Source organism: Aotus nancymaae, unplaced genomic scaffold, assembly GCF_030222135.1.
Source record: "Aotus nancymaae isolate 86718 unplaced genomic scaffold, 86718_ANA_hifiasm-v0.15.2.pri h1tg000020l, whole genome shotgun sequence".
Lineage (NCBI taxonomy): Eukaryota > Metazoa > Chordata > Mammalia > Primates > Aotidae > Aotus > Aotus nancymaae.
In genome coordinates, this window is record NW_026988432.1 from 39,921,265 (window position 1) to 39,939,812 (window position 18,548).

At 45.6% G+C, this 18,548-nt stretch overlaps 1 protein-coding gene across 2 annotated transcripts in view; it reads right to left on the reverse strand.

Annotated features, from left to right (window-relative positions):
* Nucleotides 1-12,222: 12,222 nt before the first annotated feature.
* Nucleotides 12,223-18,548, reverse strand: part of KIAA1328 (KIAA1328 ortholog) — a 347,638-nt gene continuing 341,312 nt past the window's right edge. For both annotated transcript variants that reach the window (XM_012440766.3, XM_012440767.3), the window contains one exon: nucleotides 12,223-16,169. In XM_012440766.3, the coding sequence (XP_012296189.2) occupies nucleotides 15,959-16,169 (211 nt within the window). In that variant the 3' untranslated portion in view covers nucleotides 12,223-15,958. The remainder of the gene's footprint in view (nucleotides 16,170-18,548) is intronic.

An 18,548-nucleotide genomic window follows, 5' to 3' on the forward strand; every position in this document is an offset into this window, starting at 1 on the left:
GAAGCAAATTCTTAAGATCAGTGCAAACTGGGGGTGCTCAGCTGGGTTTGCATTGATCTTAAGAATTTGCTTATAAAAAAAATTAAGCTTATGGACCAGGTGCAGTGGCTCACGCCTGTAATCCCAACAATTGGGAGGCCGAGGCGGGTGGATTATAAGGTCAGGAGATCGAGACCATCCTGGCCAACATAGAGAAACCCTATCTCTACTAAAATACAAAAAATTAGCCGGGCTTGGTGGCGTGCACTGAGTCTCAGGTACTCAGGAGGCTGAGGCAGGGGAATCGCTTGAACCCTGGAGGTGGAGGTTACAATGAGCTGAGATTGCATCACTGTATTCTAGCCTGTTGATAGAGTAAGACTCCATCTCAGAAAAAAAGAAATTAAGCTTATTAAAATAAAGCGGAAAATTTAGCCATTTGTGAAGGCCCCATACTTCTAATTGAGGCATGAAGATGCCTTGTCTTCAAGGTCTCCAACATGATTAATTGCTGCCATTGCCACTCTGTCCTTAGCTATTCCTGGGGCCCAGCTCAGGGGCCATGGGCATCGGGGTAGCAGGAAGTCCAGTGGGCCCAGGAGCTGTCAACCTTGTTTCCCTTCCATTCCCTGCTCTCCTCATGGGGACCAAGGAGGGGCTTCAGAAGCAGGACGACTGTGGGTCATTTTCATCCTGCATGGGCAGGATGTGGGCTTCTACTATGGAGATCCAACACAGATGCCCCAAGCTTCTCACTGCACCCAGTCCTATGCAGGGTCTCAGATCCCATTGTTAGGCCTTTTTCTCTGGGTTAGACCTGGGCCTCATTAGTTCTGCTTTTAAAATGAAAACTACCTTGGCATAGGGAGTAATTTGTTCCCTAACCTGCTGAACCGATATTTATTGTGTACCTACTGAGCACAGCACTGCAGTAAGGATTAGAGGTGAAGAGATGAAGACAGCATACACTAGGCACCCGGCCCAATGTGAGGTATGTTATGAGTAATATCTCTAATCCTGTAATTCTGCAAGGTGCTATCACCCTACCTTACAGATGAACAAACAGAGGCTTGGATAAGGTAGGTAACCTGCCCCAAACCACACTGCAAGAAACTAATGGAGCCAGGATTCAAAATCTGCTGCGCTAATTCCCCCATGAGGTTGCCTGACAAGCAAAAGACAACTAACTGCACACTAGCGTGATGGAACTGTGTTGGGGGCCCCAGGTGGGACAGCTGGGAAAGTGGAGACACTTGGGTCAGGCTTTGTAGGGTGAGCCGGTGTTACATGGACTCCATGGGAGGGGTCATGGAGGAACAAAGGACCCCAGACCTTCTGAAGAACTGCAGGATGTGTTAGGTAGGCTGGGAATATGCTGGGGAAAAACACAAGGTCTTGTTTCAAAACAGTCTACTTACTGATCATCTAGACCCTGTCCTGGCTACTTCAGGGCCACCATTCCAGTTACTCTTCCCAATGATCCTGGGCCCTAGTTTACAGATAGGCTTATATGCTGTATGAAAGTCACATGAACCCCAGAACTGGGATTTGAACCCAGGTCTGCCTGATGGCAGATGGCATGCATCTAATCTTCATATTACATTGGAAGAATCTACCTATTCAAGGCACATGCATAATGGCTCCTGCCTCAAAAGCCTCTTTGCTGACTGTGTTTCCAAGCCTCAAACAGAAACACACAGACTGTTCATGGGATAGAAAAATGGAGTCAGTCCTGTCCTGGAAAGGCTCAGACCTTTCTGGTCTCAGATCCCTCCTCTGCAAAGTGAGCAGGTAGCCTGGGTTTCAGGGATGTGGCCCAACTTCAGTGCACCTGAAGCTCTCTGGCAAGTGCTGGGAAGGACATTGGAGAAGAGAGAGGTCAGAGGACAGGCATGACTGTGAGTGACCTCATCCTTGCTCTGGGCGTGAGAGTCCCCTGGAATGAGGGAGCTTGGCAGGGAGTTTTACCCTCCACTGTATTCTGCTCTTGACTCTGGGCAGAAGACAGCTCCTGCCTTGCCCTGAGTGCTGAGTGACCTTAAGAATCTCTGGGCTCAAGGCATCCCCTTGGAGAGTATTTTGTGTCTTTAGCGTTGACTTCAATATCTGGCATGGAGTAGGTGCTCACCAGTGTTTGCTGAACGCATGAGAAGCGGTGGGGAGTGGAAGGGGGATGCCTCCCACAGGCCTCTTCTGAAGCACCCTGGGCCTGGCCCACTCTTGCAGGGCTCCTCTGTCCCATGTTGCCCCAACTCTGAATAGGTATCAGAAGAAAGCTTGGTAGATCAGGTCTTCCCAGTAGTCTGAGAGCTCCTGGGATGACAAGCAAGATCTCATGGGGCCCTTAAACATGGCATATGGACACAGATTCTCATGCCATTCCAGACTTCTGACCATTCAAATTCTCCCTGTCCTTAAGTCCTAGTCCAGGGTTGACCTGCTCCAGGGGGTCTACTGGAAACTGAGCACCTGTTTTCTGACATTCTAGTGCCCTGAGAGGGAACCACTTCCTGAGCTCTTGTTATCATGCTGTTGGGTGTTGCTCTGTATGTAGCTCCTGCCCTAGCTAAGGCCCTGAGGATCAGAAGTGAATGGTCTCTGTTTCCAGTCTTTCTCTTAGCAGTGGGCTGGCCAAAGAGAGTAGGCAGGGCAGAGTAGAATACTAAGGCTTTAAATGCAATGTGCTGAAACACCAATGGGTGATAAAACGACTGGGTAAAAAAAGGTAGATCAGAAACAATACTTACATAGTCTCAAAGTATACCCCGTAAGATACTTATTACAAAGGGAAAGTTAGTAATTTTATTATACAAAGAGAAACCTGGCAGACACCGCTTCAGCCAGGTGATCAAAGTTAGTGTCATCTGGAATGTAACATGTAACAAATAGCTACACATGGGCCTCCTGGTCAGATGTGCTGAGGAGACTCACTTATTCTTGCTGAGAATGCATAACCTGAATCTAATCATAAGGAAACAAGACAAACCCAAAATGTTCTATGAAGTAAATGGCTCGCACTTATTTAAAGAAACAAGACAACTAAATGCAACTTGTGATCCTGGGCCAGAAATTTTCTTTTCCTTTTTTTTTTGTTTTTTGTTGTTGTTTTTGGTTACAAAGGATATTAGTTCAACAATCGGTAAATTTTAAATAAGATTAGGTACTGTGTCAGCATTAATTTTTCAATTTTGATACCTGCACTGTGGTTATTTAAGAGGCTGTCCTTGTTTTTAGGAAATATATGCTGAACTTTTTGGGAAAATAAGGGTATTAGGTCAGCAATTTACTCTCCAATGTTTCCAGAAAAAAGCAACTATACAGTGTTTATATGTGACAGAGTGCATGCATGATAAAGCAAACAAGTTAAATCTTAACCCTTGGGGAATATGAGTAAAGGGGATAAAGGAATTCTTTGTATTATTTCTAAAACTTCTCTGTAAGTCTGACTTCAAAATAAAATGTATGAAAAAAATGTGGCTGGTTTGAACATTAGCTGGGTGAGCCTGGGGAGAGCGGGCAGCCATGTGAACTGGGCATTGCAGAACCAAATCCCCACCCGCTTCTTCCGTCAGACAATGTGCTGGGTAACAGGAAAGGAGAAACTCCCAAACTATGGCCATGGGAAGCTTGTGCCTTAGCAGTCCCAGCAGCATGATCAGGCCACCATGGTTTCTCCTCCAGCCCATTAAGAAAGCACTAGCCATGGCTCAGAAACAAGTGGGGATGCCCTTCTCACTCCATCCCCAGGAGGAACCTGACAGGCAAAACAAGAAAACAGTATCACTGGTTGTTCAGTTCTGAAGAAAGGGGCAGATTTGGAAATACTAGAGGTAGAGCATGCAGACTGGGGTGGGGAGTGGGAGGAGGAAGGGCAGTGAGCCACCCACAGGCTCCCCTCATGGAGGCAGATGGCCATGTGGACCACAACTGAGGTCTCAACCCTGAAACAGCTCTCAGCTCTGCCTGCTGCTGACACTCCTTAAGGCTGAGACCTGGAGACCCAGGGTCATGGAGGCAGAGGTGTCTTGAGAAGCCAGGACCTTGTATGGGGGATGAAGTTCTAGGCTGATGGGAGAAACAGAGGTAAATGACATTCTGAAACCAGGACAAGTGTGGCAGTGGGGTGCTCTGCTGGAGGCACTGCCTGAGATGGTGACGCGCAGCAGGAGGCAGCGATAGTTGGGAGCTGGCAGGCCCAACTCTCCAGCTCTGCCTGGCTATCACGGAATCCCCAACTCTGCATGCTTCAGAGGGGCCTACTGCCCCCTGCCGGCCTTCAGATAAGTTACAGACACCTGATATGTATAAAGAGGTTTGCAGCTGTTTACCCAGCAGAGGTGCACGAGCATCCTTTCATTAGATCCCCACAGACACTATGCCAGGCAAGGCAGACAGGCATACATGTGCTATCTATGTTTTCCAGACAGAAGCACTGACTAGTGAAGGGACTCATGCAATGTCACACAGCTACAGAGCAAGAACGTAAACCTAAGTCTGTGATGGAGCGCTAAGTAAACTTGCCAAGGATTGCCATCTATGTAGGTCTCATGGGCCTATGCAGGCACAAGCCTTGCTGCTCCTTTGAGTTTAAACACCAAGCCTAGCATTCACGGCTGTCCAGGAGCTGACTACCTTGGGGTTCTTTTCTCTATGCCTTTGAACACAGTGCTCCTCTGCCTGGGAAAATTCTGATTGAAGACCCTGACCCAGAGGTTACTGTTCAGGGCTCTGTGACCACACTGACCTCAGGGAACTCTAAGTGCAGCTCAACTTGACCTTCTGCCTCACTGCACTGTCCTCTGCTGGAAGTCTGGAACTATGTTGCTAAACTTTGGCTAGCACATAGTGGACAGTCAGAAAATGCTTCAGAATTCATTCAAGACCAGCAATTCTGAAGTTTTTTGGATCAGAGATCCCTTTGAGAATCTGATGGAGGCTATGAATCTTCTGATCCAGGTGAGCTCTCGGGTGAAGAGTGAGGTGAGGAGAGGGTGCTATATGTAGGGCAGCTCTCTGCCCAGACTGATGCTCCTGGCAGGGCTTCGATATAATGCAGAGAGATGGTTTCTCCTTCTAATAGAGCCCCACTCCAACACCTGCCCCTGGACAGGACAGCGCAGAGGGCCACTGGGGTGCCCCATTTCTCTGCACAAATGCTGTCCCTAAGCTCAGGTGGAAGATTGAGGGGATGCAACCCCTCAATGCCTGCTCCTCCGAGCTGGCTAAGAAGCACGCAGAGGCAGGGAGAAGTTCTGCTTGTGAACACTGCTCCCAAGTCCTTTCCTACACTCATTGCTGCTCAGCTGCTTTTTTTCCCTCCAACACAGTAAATCTCCTTCTATTATTCTCCAACTTGATGTAGTAAGCTATGTCACTTTGAGAAGAAATACATAATGGTGTATTAGAAGAATCATGGATCTTCTCATTCATGCTTAGAAAAAAATTTATTACAATGTAAGAAAGTCTGAATAGCATGAATTTATTATAATGATATAACACTTCTAGCACTTGAGTTAAAAATGCCCTTCCATAAATAACTGTTCCTGGAAAACATAGCAAATTTACACAGTTTACCATTTCCCAATGTTATATAAATCCAAAAAGCTTAAATCACCTGCAGCTGAGAGGCGAACATGGGAAACCAGAGCCGAAAAGTTCATCCCATCCCAACTGGCAGCAGGGAGGAGAGAGAGCAGTGAGGAAAGAGAGCAGTGAGGAAAGAGAGCAGTGAGGAAAGAGAGCAGTGAGGAGAGACAGCGGTGAGGAGAGGGAGCAGTGAGGAGAGACAGCAGTGAGGAGAGAGAGCAGTGAGGAGAGACAGCAGTCGGGAGAGACAGCAGTGAGGACAGACGGCAGTGAGGAGTGACAGCAGTGAGGAGAGACAGCAGTCGGGAGAGACAGCAGTGAGGAGAGACAGTAGTGAGGAGAGAGAGCAGTGAGGAGTGACAGCAGTGAGGAGAGGGAGCAGTGAGGAGAGACAGCAGTGAGTAGAGAGAGCAGTGATGAGAGACAGCGGTGAGGAGAGACAGCGGTGAGGAGAGGGAGCAGTGAGGAGAGAGAGCAGTGAGGAGAGACAGCAGTGAGGAGAGACAGCTGTGAGGAGAGAGAGCAGTGAGGAGAGAGAGCAGTGAGGACAGAGAGCAGTGAGGAGAGACAGCAGTGAGGAGAGACAGCAGTGGGGAGAGACAGCAGTCGGGAGAGACAGAAGTCGGGAGAGACAGCAGTGAGGAGAGACAGCAGTGAGGAGAGACTGCAGTGATGAGAGACAGCAGTGAGGAGAGACAGCGGTGAGGAGAGGGAGCAGTGAGGAGAGACAGCAGTGAGGAGAGACAGCGGTGAGGAGAGACAGCAGTCGGGAGAAACAGCAGTCGGGAGAGACAGCAGTGAGGAGAGACAGCGGTGAGGAGAGACTGCAGTGATGAGAGACAGCAGTGAGGAGAGAGAGCAGTCGGGAGAGACAGCAGTCGGGAGAGACTGCAGTGATGAGAGACTGCAGTGATGAGAGACAGCAGTGAGGAGAGAGAGCAGTGAGGAGAGACAGCAGTCGGGAGAGACAGCAGTCGGGAGAGACAGCAGTGAGGAGAGACAGCAGTGAGGAGAGACTGCAGTGATGAGAGACTGCAGTGATGAGAGACAGCAGTGAGGAGAGAGAGCAGAGAGGAGAGACAGCAGTGATGAGAGACTGCAGTGATGAGAGACAGCAGTGAGGAGAGAGAGCAGTGAGGAGAGACAGCAGTCGGGAGAGACAGCAGTCGGGAGAGACTGCAGTGATGAGAGACTGCAGTGACGAGAGACAGCAGTGAGGAGAGAGAGCAGTGAGGAGAGACAGCAGTCGGGAGAGACAGCGGTGAGGAGAGACAGCGGTGAGGAGAGGGAGCAGTGAGGAGAGACAGCAGTGAGGAGAGAGAGCAGTGAGGAGAGAGAGCAGTGAGGGGATAGAATAGTGAGGAGAGGGAGCAATGAGGAGAGACAGCAGTGAGGAGAGACAGCAGTGAGGGGAGAGAGCAGTGAGGAGAGGGAGCAGTGAGGAGAGCAGTGAGGAGTGAGAGCCAGGTTTCCCTCCTCCAGCTCCCTCATCTCAGCACAGGAGTGGCCAATCTCAGGACTCAGAATGAGGTGAAGAACAGGGTGGGCAGCACCTGGAAGAATCAAGGAGGGCAAACACCAGAGTCTTATAGGTGCGGAACAGGTGAAGGGCAAGAGCCTAGGGCATCCTGGCAGAGGTCAGGCCATAGGCTGTTGTTTGTGTGCTGGTGCCAAGGAGGTGTCAGTTAAGGCTGCTCAGCTGTGGCCTGCAAGGAGGAGGGGAGGGAGAGGCCAGCTCTGATGTCCTGGCCAGATGTCAGACAGGGCCTGTCCTCTAGCCAACCACCTCCTCTACTCTCTCACAAACATCAACACTGCTTCCTACTCCTGGGCCTTCTGGTTCCTATGTTTCAACGACCTCCCTCTCAGCACCCATTCTGGCTCCACTGGGCACCCTGCCTCGCCCTACTTTCATGGACACTGTGCCCTCATCATTCTCGTTTTCATCTGGGCTACTTTCTAGATCTAGGTCAGCATACCAGGCACCAAACCTGGAAGGTAGAAATGGTTACTTCTCATCTTAACAAGTATCTTTATTGTATCTGAGGCTTAGAGAATACAGGCAACTTGCCTAAATCTACACAGCTCACAAGCGGTAAGACTGGGTTCTCCAAAGTGAATATGTGTTATCTTTGAACACTTGACATTCTAGCTCAGTGATAACTGAGCTAGGTCTGGAAAGATTCACCCGAGAGAGGGACCTGAAAAGTCACTTAGGCAGGAAACAGCAGCATGTCTTTGGGAGATGGCCAATAGTTGTGAACTGCAGCGGGCAGCAGGGAGGGGCAAGATGCTGAGTGCGCCAGTGTGCCACTCTGAGGGGTCCACTCCTTTCCTGTAAGCAGCGGGGAGACTTTTGTATTTTTAAGCAGTGAAGTTACAAATCTTAGATTTGTAAGAAAGAAAATGCTAGTGAGTGTGGAGATGGCACTGAAGAGGGAGCACTGGAGGCGTCTCCCACCAGCACCCTCCCCAGCCCTCTGAGTACGGCCCTTCCTTTCCACTTTGTTTAGAGAGCTGCAAGAAGGCTGCAGTAGTCCAAAGGGTACCCGGCTTTGGGGCCACAGATTTGTTACATTTTCTTCTTGCCTCTTATGTGCCTCCCCATCCATCTGTTTGATAAATAGTGATTGGGAGCCTATAATGTGCCTGGAACCATGCTGAATTCTGAGGAATTAGTGATGAGTAAGACTGATATGTTTTTCTGGCCATCTAGGGGCTTACGGACTAAAGGAGAATTCAGAACAGTAAACAGGCCATTCCAGCAAGTATTGTGACAAAAGATGTACAGAGGGCTGAGAAAAGCTCCTAAGGTCAGGAAAAGGATACTACGGTGCCTTTAGGAACTCTGAAAGTTCAGGGTGGCTGAAGCACAGAAGTCAAGAGGAATAGAGTGGGAAAAGAAGGGGCTGGAGGTCTAAAGGCTGCAGTGGGCCAAGTCACTAAGAACAGCGTGCATTATGTGAAGTACAGAGGGCAGTGGGAGACCAATGCTTTAAGCCCAGGTGTGACTTGATATAATGACCTGGTAGCTTTATGGAGAATAACAGGTGACCCTCACTGAGTGCTACTATATTCTATGCTGAACACTCTACCTGCGTTAGCTCATTTAACCTTCACAATAACTCCATGAGGTAGGTTCTGCTGTGATCCCCATTTAAAGATGAGTGAGGCAGAGAGAGTCACATATTCTAGGATGAATCTGGCCATCTGGCAGGAAGACCAATAAAGAAACTGTTGTACTAGGGAAGCATCAGCAAAGATAGAGAGAAGTGGGTAAGTTTGAAAATAGGAAGTGGACTTGACAACTTTTTTTCTTTTTTTTCGAGATGGAGTCTTACTCTGTCGCCTAGGCTGGAGTGCAGCAGCGTGATCTCGGCCCACTGCAACCTCTGCCTTCCAAGTTCAAGCGATTCTCTTGCCTTAGCTTCCTGAGTAGCTGGGACTACAGGCTCATGCTACCACGTCCCACTGTTTTTGTATTTTTAGTAGAGATGGGTTTCACTGTGTTACCCAGGATGGTCTCAAACTCCTGACCTCATGATCCGCCCACCTTGGCCTCCCAAAGAGCTGGGATTACAAGTCCACACGTTGCTGGACTTGATACTTCTTGAAGATTGACTAGAAATAGGAAAGAGAGGGGAAGAAGTAAACAAGGACCCTCCCACCACAGTTTCTGAGTTTGAATTCTATTTCTGACTAGCTGGTAACCTTGGCAAGTTTTGCTAAGCTTCATTTTCAATATTGGTGCAAAAAGTCACCCTCAAGCTTTAGGTGTGCATAGATGTATACCTGGCTTCATTACATAAAGGATATGGCTTACAAGCATAACGCATAAAATGGAATGATTTTGAAAACTAAGGAAAGAGGCCTCATCTCATAAGGATTGAATAAGATGGTGCACAGGGCCTAGTCAAGGGTCTGGCACACAGGAAATGCTTCAGCAGTTTTCGATGCTTGCCTGGCACCCACCGGCCTCCACTCTACATGCCCAACATTCTGGATTCCTCTCCTCTACTACAGGGTCTGGGTTTTCATGCTTCTTTCCTAATTCTGTCACTTCCAGGTCATTACCCCATAAAGACATACAGGCATAGCTCAGATATTGCGGGGCTGGTTCCAGACCACCACTATAAAGCATGTGTCACAGCAAAGGAAGTCACTAAGTGTGCAACTGCATGATGCCTAAAAGCAGTATACACATATTAACTTAAAATACTTAATTGCTAAGGATCATTTGAGCCCACAAGGGGTTGTAATCTTTTTTGCTCATGGAGGGTCTTGCCTTGACGTTGATGGCTACTGACTGATCGGTGTGGTGGTTGCTGATCAGCATGGCTGTAGCAATTTCTTAAAATAAGACCACAATGAAGTTTGGCACACAATTAACCCTTCCTTTCATGAAAATTTCCCTGTAGCATGTGATGCTATTGGGTAGCATTTTACCCACCGTAGAACATCTTCCAAAATTGGAGTCAATTCCCTCAAACCCTGATGTCACTTTATTAAATGAATTTATATAATATTCTAAGTCCTTTGGTGTCATTTCAATTATGTTCATAGCATCTCCACCAGAAGTAGATTCCATCTCAAGACAGCATCTTCACCAGAAGTAGATTCCATTTCAAGAAACCACTTTCTTTGCTCGTCCAGAAGAACCAGCTCCTCATCCGTTCAAGTTTTATCATGAGATTGCAGCAATTCAGTCACATCTTTAGCTTCACTTCTAATTCTAGTTCTCGTGCTATTTCTACCACATCTGCAGTGACCTCCTTCATTAAAGTCTTGAATCCCTCAGTCATCCATGAGGGTTAGAATTGACTTCTTCCAAACTCCTGTTAACTTTGATATTTTGACCTCGTCCCATGAATCACAAATGTTCTTAATGGCATGTAGGATGGTGAATCCTTTCCAGAAGGGTTTCAATTTACTTTGCACAAATCCATCAGAGAAATCATTATCTATGGTAGCAATAGCCTCAAAAATGTGTTTCCCAAACAGTAAGATGTGGAAAGTGGAAATTACTCCTTGATCCATGGGCTGCAGAATGGATGTTGTGTTAGCAGACATGAAAACATTCATCTTGTAAATCTTCATCAAAGCTCTTGGGTTACCAGGTATATTGTCAATGAACAGTTACATTTTGAAATAAATCTTTTTCTTTGAGCAGTAGGCCTCAACAGTGTGCTTAAAATATTCAGTAAACCATGATGTAAACAGATGTGCTACTATACAAGCTTTATTGTTCCTTTTATAGAGCATGGGCAGAGTAGGTTTAGCATCATTCTGAATAGCCCTGATTTTCAGAATGATAAATGAGTACCGGCTTTAACGTAAAGTCACCAACTACATTAGCCCCTAACAAGAGAGTCAGCCTGTCCTTTGAAGCCAGGCATTGACTTCTCCTCTCTAGTTATGGAAGTCCTAAATGGCATCTTCTTCCAATTGAAGGCTGTTTCATTTACACTGAAAATCCATTGTTTAGTGTAGCTGCCTTCATCAATAGGTGGATCTTCTGGATAAATAAATGTGCCATAGCTTCTACATCAGCACTTGCTGTTTCACATTATACTTTTACATTATAGAGATAGTCTCTTTCCTTAAACCTCTGCTAGCTGCAAGCTTTTCATCTACAACTTTCTCATCTCTCTCAGCCTTCATAGAATTGAAGAGAGTCAGGGCTTTGCTTTGGATTAGGCTTTGGTTTAAGGGAGTGTCCATACAAGAAACTTTTTGTTTGTTTTTGAGATGGAGTCTCGTTCTGTTGCCCAAGCTGGAGTGCAGTGGTGCAATCTCGGCTCACCGCAACCTCTGCCTCCCAGGTTCAAGCAATTCTCCTGCCTCAGCCTCCCAAGTAGCTGGGACCACTGGCACCCACCAGCAAGCCCAGTTAATTTTTCTAGTTTTAGTAGAGATGGGGTTTCACCATATTGGCCAGGATGGTCTTGAACTCCTGACCTTGTGATCCAACCGCCTCAGCCTCCCAAAGTGCTGGGATTATAGCAAAAAGTTTTGCATGGATGTTTATAGCAGTACTCTTCATAATAACCAAAAAAAAAAAAAAAAAAAAGGCGGGGGAACAACCTAAATGTCCATCAACTAATTAATGGATAAACAAAAATGTATATTCATATGATACAATATTATTTGGCAATCAAAAGGAACCACGTATATGTGACAACATGGATGAACCTTGAAAACAGTATGCTGTGAAAGAAGCCAGTCACAGAAGACCACATAGAATATGATTTCATTAATATGACATGTCCAGATATGCAAATGTATAGAGACAAGTCAATTAATGGTTGCCTAGGGCTGGCAGTATGGAGGGTGACTGCTAACGGGTGCAGGTTTCTCTTCGGGGTGATAAAATTGTTCTAAAATTGATTGTGGTGATGGTGGCAACTTTGTGAATATACTAAAGACCACTGAACTATACACTTTAAGTAGGTAGATTGTACAGTATTTGAGTAATATCTCATAAAGCTATTACCAAAAAAAAAATAATAATAATAAAAGGAAGTAGTGTTCACGGGCTTTGGTTGCTGATTGACCAGGAGTGCTGAAAAGTCAAGAGTAAAAACTGGACTTTGACTCGTCTCTCTCTAAACTGGGCTTGGGTGAAAGCCAGTTTGTCAGGTGAAAAGGGGCAATGAATCCAAGAGTGCTCCCGTTAGAAGTCTTGTTGTAAAAGGAAAGAGAGAACCACAATGGTGGAAATAAGGGATGAGACAGTCAGCTGAAAATCTGGGCTATTCACAGGGCATTTTTTCAAATTAGGGGGGATCCTATACTTGATTGAAGTCCCTTGATTCCCAGACTGGGTTCCAGAATGCTAAACACCTAAAAGGTGTTACCAGAAATCCATGAGCAATTTTCATATTGTTTGGGAGCTGTTGAATGATGATTCTGTCCTTGCTACCTGTGCCTCTGAGGGGCAGCTGCAAAGTCTCCTGACTCAGGTGCAGGTGCCAGCCTGGCTTGGGGGGAAGAGGGCAGGACAGGGTCTCTGACTGTCTTAGTTGAATCCACAGGTATGATCTCAGAATTGAGTGTTTCAGGCACTGAAGCCCTCATATACATTCTTCCAGCAACTAAAGGCAACTGGCAGAACCATTTTTCTTGTCTTAAAAGTGCTGTGATATTTCTTCCTTGCTGAGCAGCTATGGGGCTAGGCACAGAGAAGGGACTTAGAGGTACACATAGATTGAATGTTCTGTTCCAGCAAGCACACAGTCTAGAGGAGGCTTGTTGTCCACGTGATATGAATGAGCAGGAGCCACAGCAGAAAAACCTACTGGGATGTGACAAACCATTTCCTTTCTCTCAGTCAGCCACAGGCTCCTGCTGTTTTAACAAGTATTGAGGAAAATAACATTTTGATAACCTGCGGTTCTGCACTTGCTTTCAAGCTATGCCTCACTGATCTGATGAGGGATGTTCAAGGGACAATTCAATATCAAATCCACGTGGGGAAAATAGCCATAGAGATGATTTATTAACTTAAAATCTCATACATACATAAACATTTGCCCATATTCAAAATACACTCTGAGCTGAGGATAAACTGTGAGCTAGAAGGAGTCCTCCACAGCCTCCATCTCTCTTAGCAGACTTCATCCAGCTGTGCCCCAACAGGCCTCTCTCCTCCCTGATTCTCTGGCCAGCCGTTCTCTATTATGAACTTGGTGCCAGAAGCAGGGCCAAGTGAAGAGTGGCTCTGAGGGAGGAGAAAGAGTCCTTCCCTCCCCATGCCATTTGGGGTGCTCTAGAAAAGTCCCCATCATGGGGATCAGGTTTGGGTAAACACAAGTGTGCCTCCGGGAAGGGGGACTGTCAGCAAAAGCTTTTCTGTGATTAACTTTGGTTCTCTAAGTCAAGCACTGTGGGCCTTACTTAGGGAGTTCAAAGGACATGCTGTGTCCTTTTCCATTTTGTAAACATTGATTGGTTTTTCTCTCACAGGAGGTGGGCAGCAGGGTGGGCAATGCCGTGGCACTATCCGCAGCACCCTCGGTATGTGTCCAGTCTTGCTTTGGGAAAGTGTATAAAGGCTAGACGAGCAAATCCCAACCTGTCAAGGGCGGGAGACTTGACAGGGAGGAAAGGCAGATTCCTTTGTGCCTGCTCCTTTCTCTTGGGATAGTCTGCAATAGCTTGGGGGCTCTGCAACAACCCTTTCATTCATATGTATGTATATATTTCAAAGTATATCTAAACAGGTTAAAATGTTAACATGTACTGTTCAATTAATAATGAAGACATTAGATTATACACAAATTTATACCCATTGCCCTTGCATTAACACCAACAAAATGTCCACAAATGAAGAAAAGGCAACTGGTGATGGGTTTGGCATATGAAAAATGTGTTGACTGATGCTCTGCTGAAAGTCCATCTTTGCTTTTCCAAATTGGCCATTCATGGAGAGGCAAAGAAGCAATTAAACTCTACTCTATGGCTGTGACCCCCAAAAGCCTTTAGTTTAGACTCTGTTTACGATTATTCTGTGAACTTTTTTTGATCCTCTGGCATCCTCTCACTCCAGAGAGTTTTAAGGACACTGGAGTCTGGAATGGGTGACTGTGGGCATGGTTAGTCTATGGGAGTCAGGTGCACATAAGCTGGTCATGACACAGGGGGCAGAGAAAAGCAAGTTCTGGCAACCTAAAAATGGCTGAGAGCTCAGTTTGCCATCCACCCATTTCTGCCATACCACAGAAAGCGCCATACTCCAAGGCTTTTTGGTATGGGATAAAACTGATTTGGTTACTCTCAGAAGTGAACTTTACAAGGAAATTTTAATCTGTAATGATCCTCCAACTTTTTAAGGAAATGACTACAACTAGTTAGTCCTGACTTTCTACTTATTTCAGAAGAAAAATAGAATATTGGTGGGCTCCATTCTTTTATCTTCCAAAGAATAAAAAAATCCAAGTGAAAGAAGGCTGGGTGGAGGCAACAGGGCCAGGCTCAGCCTGAAGAGACACGAGCTTTGGATCTCTCTGGACAAGGAGGCTGCTCAACAAGGCTTTTCTAGATTGAAATAATTTAGTTTCAATTAAAACAATAATTCAGAGAAGCCATGCAGGCTCACTGCATGCAGGCTGCCCTGGCACACCCTCTCCTTGCTTTCAATGACTGGAGAGTTTTGAACTCTGGCTAAACCAGGGTCATCATCCCCATTAGCTCAAGAGGCTACTAGAGCCCACTGCAAGCTGAAGGACCCATCTCAAGAGCTCTGTGGGAGAAAAGACAGCAGAGAGGATGAGGTCTGCACTGCATAACTTCCACAGGTTTTCTCTGGGTCAAAGCGAGGCCCAGTGAGAAAAAGCAGGGAGACCCTGCTCGGGTGGTGGAACATGCTCTGGGAAGTAGAGATGGTTCTTTGGGGCCATGAGCAGAGCACCTGCAAGGCCTGGTCAGCTCGTATTCTTTAATCCCCATGGAGGAAAAGGGAGGGCCAGAGGAAGCCCATCAGCTTGCAGCAACTAGTGTCACTCTCTCTCTAGTGGTATTTTCCCCAGACACAACTTTGGGAAGTTCACAGGAGCGTATGTGATGGAGGGTGAATAAACTGAATACTTGGATCAATAAAAAATACCTAGAGATTGCTCTTATTCATTCTGGGATATCAGAGAGGTGGTCACCTGAACATTGGTAGGAAAAGTGCTTCAGGCTTGTGCCTCCACTGAATTTCCCCAGGGCAATCAGTCCCTGACATGGTTTTGTGCTGCCTGCTCCCAAGGATTGGCTGGGTCTCACCCTCTAGCTCACTGAGCTCTTTGGTTATGGAATGAGCAGCCGCTAGGCTGATGGCTACTGAGACGGACTCACAGTTGGCCCTCAGTGTTGTCTGTGACGGCAAGGGCACCAACTCCAGCTTCAGAACTAAAGGACCACTTACAGAGACACAGCTGTGAGAGAACAGGATGAGAAAGGTGGGAGGGTCTGCCTTTCTGAAACTGCTTATGTTTCAAAGGGGTTACTTTTAAATTAGAGGGATCTTTCAGTGGAAAGGTTTTTCTTGTATATAAAAGTGAGCCAGCCTTTTCTAGCAGAAGTTTGAGAAGGATACGCTCTTGAAATGAGGCTGAATATGCAATGGTTTCCACCACGCAGAAAGTATCCTATGTTAATTTTCTAATCTCTGTTTAGGGTAAAAAAGATACCATTTTCCATTCCTACCCCCTTGGTGTGTTATCAAATGCCTGGTCTGACTGAAAACACTCTGGGTTGTTAGAATGATTTCTATATTCAATACATAACAGGATGCGAGTGATATAGGTCCTTGTGAAGGGAGAGACACAATTACTTTGCAATGAAATAATTTAAAATCCTAGATCAGTATGAGAGGAAACCCACAAATTTCCTAGGAAAATTTTGCAGTATGTCAAATGAAAAATATATCTTCCAGAATTTGATTCTCCTCCAGCTCTTCAGGGGTCCTGTGCATCCCCATCTTCTTCCGGGTCGATTTTGGAGGACTGAGTCGGAAAGTACCGTGATTCCAGGACCCAGCTTTTCTGGAGAGATAGCGCTGAGGTTTGGGAGCAGAGTTTGGGCTCAGAGACTGAACCAAATCCAACAAAGATGTCTCATACCTGTAAGACATACAACCCAGACAGGAAAGGATCAGATTATTAGAAAATGAGAATCCAAGAAGCCCAGCAGAAATGGGCTATCCAGGGCAAGAATCAGATCAAAGATCATATCATGCATAAGATGCTGCTTAGGGGAACTTTTGTGAAGGTAAACATCAGAAGGACTTGAAGAACCTAGGCCTTGCTGCCTGTCCATAACCTCTTTTCTTTTGCTGACTTCTAACATTCCTTTATAACTTATGAAAGAGTGGGAAAAGTAATCATGACAACAGTAATGATATTAAAGTGACATGTACTACAAGCTTACTGTCAGGCACTGTTCACTACAAATATTTAACCTATGAAGTAGGTACTGTACTACTCTGATCCCCATTATAAACAAGTGGAAATTAAGGCTCAGGGAAGTAACTCATATAGCAGAAAGCTATTACACAGAAGAGTCTAGAATTGAACCCAGGTGGTTTTTCTCCAGCACTCTCATCCAGGACACTAAAGCTGCCTGTCAAAATCTTCAGACAGGCCGGGCGCGGTGGCTCAAGCCTGTAATCCCAGCACTTTGGGAGGCCGAGGCGGGTGGATCACGAGGTCAAGAGATCAAGACCATCCTGGTCAACACAGTGAAACCCCGTCTCTACTAAAAATACAAAAATTAGCTGGGCATGGTGGCGCGTGCCTGTAATCCCAGCTACTCAGGAGGCTGAGGCAGGAGAATTGCCTGAACCCAGGAGGCGGAGGTTGCGGTGAGCCGAGATCACGCCATTGCACTCCAGCCTGGGTAACAAGAGTGAAAACTCCGTCTCAAAAAAAAAAAAAAAAAAATCTTCACAGACAGATAGACTTGGTTCAAATCTCTGTTCTACCATTTGCAAGTTGTGTAATACTGGGGAAGTTATTCAGTCCCTCAGTTCAGTCTTTTCATGTATAAGGGGCTAGCAAAACTCCAGTTAGGATTAAATTAATTAATTGATATAAATGAATACATAAAAGGCACTCAATAAATGGTAGTTCCTTCCTGTTAACCCCCTTCCACCTTCTCTGGAATTTGGTAAAAGATTCTAAAACTATTAAGATATCCCTCCAAAGAAAGACTGCTTTGTGTCCAGCATTCTTATCAGAAAGGGTAAGTTTGGAGCAGCTTAGAGGTAAAGAAACAGTCTGGGGCCTCCATGGTAGCTCATGCCTGAAATCCCAGGACTTTAGGAGGCCGAGATGGGTGGATCACTTGAGGTCAGGAGTTTGAGACCAGCCTTGCCAACATGGTGAAACTCTGTCTCTACTAAAAATACAAAAATTAGCCAGGCATGGTGGCATGTGTCTGTAGTCTCAGCTACTCAGGAGGCTGAGGCAGGAGAATCACTTGAACCTGGAAAGTGGAGGTTGCAGTGAGCCAAGGTTGCACCACTGCACTCCAGCCTGGGCAACAGAGCAAAACAAACAAAAAGAAACAGTCTGGAATAACACATAGGGCCCTAAGGGGATAGCTGGGGCCAGAACCTAGCTCCAAATTAATGGTGGTGATGATGGCAGCACCATCAGAAGCAGCCGTGGTGGAAGGCTGGCTTGTCTGTATTCTAAGCCCACCCCTGTGGCAAAAATGGCATCTTTCTGGCCTGAGCACTGGGATGTGAACTGCTAGCATTAAGGCTATAAATACCAGTAAATTATTACAAAATAAAAGCATACACGTGGACATTACAATAAAGCATATCAGAGATACATTAGAATCCTTCAAAGAGTTTAGAGTTTCTGGTTTTAAAAACTGCTACAACACTGCAAAGCAAATATCCACAGGCTTAGAAATAAAAATTAAGGATTATTGCATTTGATAGGAAAAAACCCACCATTCTCATATGCAATTTCAAATGAACCAATTATTAACAAGAAATATAATTTTTAAAATTAATTTGCCTTTGTAATTAAAGATGTTGCTATAGAAAGCATAAACAGGCACTGTGAATTATAGACAAATCATTAAGTGATTTTTGGTTTCTTGTATGATCTCTACATGTTACAGGACATGCTAGAGAAAACATTAAAATGACATTGTATAATTTGTATTTAAAATTAAATTTCAACAGGTATGAAACTAATGTGTATGAAGAGTTAAATCTTTTTAGAAAAACTGATCCCCAAGAATGATCAACTCTACTTAAACTAAAATTCACATTTGGAAATACTTTATTAGAAATCTATCCAAATGCTGGAACAGCCTATAAAATACTCTTAGCAGCTCCAGTGTCAGTTGTATCTACAGAAAGATCCTTTTCAAAATTAAAAATTATGAAAACATCTCACGTCAGTTAGAATCGCAATCATTAAAAAATCTGGAGACACAGATGCTGGAGAGGATGTGGAGAAATAGGAATGCTTTTACACTGT